General features: G+C 36.6%; 1 protein-coding gene across 1 annotated transcript; it reads left to right on the top strand.

Annotated features, from left to right (window-relative positions):
• The first annotated feature begins 426 nt into the window (after positions 1–426).
• Positions 427–825, top strand: LOC126891697 (uncharacterized). The gene has a single exon (XM_050660960.1). The coding sequence runs from the start codon at positions 427–429 to the stop codon at positions 823–825; it is 399 nt and encodes a 132-aa protein (XP_050516917.1).
• Positions 826–1359: the final 534 nt, after the last annotated feature.

The following is a 1359-nucleotide window of genomic DNA, read 5'->3' as shown; positions in this document are numbered from 1 at the left end:
GCCGGCCGGTAATGAAGTTACCTTCCATGCCGGTCGGCCTAATGGGCGCAAAGCGGAGAACGGAGCTCCGGGCTTTGATAAAGCTTCTGGCGTGTTAGTGTATATGGGAAACAGAACTGGACTTCAAATAAGTGGGAATAATATGCATGGATACTCTAATGAGGTTTTTGGTTTCAGATGGGAAGTCGTCAAAATACAAATTCACAATAAATAAAGACTATTATGTTGTAACGTTGGAAATATAATAAATACTATGATATATGAACCGTAACTATATGAACCGTAACTATATCGTATTAATGGCTTGGAAAAATATAAGCATAAGAAATTGCCTCCAAAAATGTGGAACAGGTGAAACACTTCAAATATCTTGGAGCGGAAATAACAAGCTATGAAAATCTCTCAAAATAGGTCAGAGTACAAACAATGAAAGCAGCTGGAATCTCGGGATACCTGAAAGAAATCGTATGGAAGAACAAATATCTAAATACTGAAAGCAAAGTCAAAATATATAAAACAACAATTAGACCTATTATAACATATGCGTCAGAAACAAAACCAGACACAAATAGAACGTTACAAATGATGAGAACAGTTGAAATGAGAACACTACGAAGTATACAAGGCAAAACTCTACGTGACAGAATAAGATGTGAAGACGTCAGACAAAACTATGGAATACAAGATATAGGAAGGTGGTTCAGACAGAGACGAAGATATTGGAACAAACATAAAAAGAAAATAGAGGACAGCAGACTCGTTAAAAGCGCAAAAACCAATAATCCAGTAGGTAAAAGACCACAGGGTAGACCACCAACACCTTAGCGAGAATGCTGGACCTCATCGTCCGGGGAAGACTTGATGGCAATGAACAGGAAGTAGCCTACTAACTACTAGCATCTACTAGCTAGCTACTAGATCATGCTAGAAAGAAGAAGAAAAAAAGAGGAAAAATATAAAATTAACTTTGACAAGCTGCTCATATGAAATACAGGCCACAAAAAAAGAACAACAACGAAATGGTTCAATGTCGATTGCCTGAAATCCATAAAGGAAGGAAACTTGGCTAGAAGGGACATGCTACAAAATTCCTCGCACAGCAACAGTGAAAGATATAAAAATAGAAAAACAGAGACAAACAAACTAATAAAAAGGAAAAAGAAAGAGTAGCGGAATACATAATCAGAGACTTAGAAGAAAATCAGAATAACAACCGAATAAGACAATTCTTTAAATGAGTTTAAGAGATCACGACCGGGTACCAATAAAGAACAGGAAACTTCCTTCAAAATGATGACAGACAGCTTATTGCTGATGACAAGGAAATCCTAAAAACTTATAAGGAATATTTCTCTCAAC

The sequence above is a fragment of the Diabrotica virgifera genome, chromosome 1 (genome assembly GCF_917563875.1).
Source record: "Diabrotica virgifera virgifera chromosome 1, PGI_DIABVI_V3a".
Lineage (NCBI taxonomy): Eukaryota > Metazoa > Arthropoda > Insecta > Coleoptera > Chrysomelidae > Diabrotica > Diabrotica virgifera.
This window is presented reverse-complemented; position numbering and strand designations above follow the sequence as displayed.

Excerpts from the sequence above, each read along its gene's own strand:
- LOC126891697 (XM_050660960.1), top strand. The coding sequence starts at position 427 with ATGAAAGCAGCTGGAATCTCGGGATACCTGAAAGAAATCGTATGGAAG.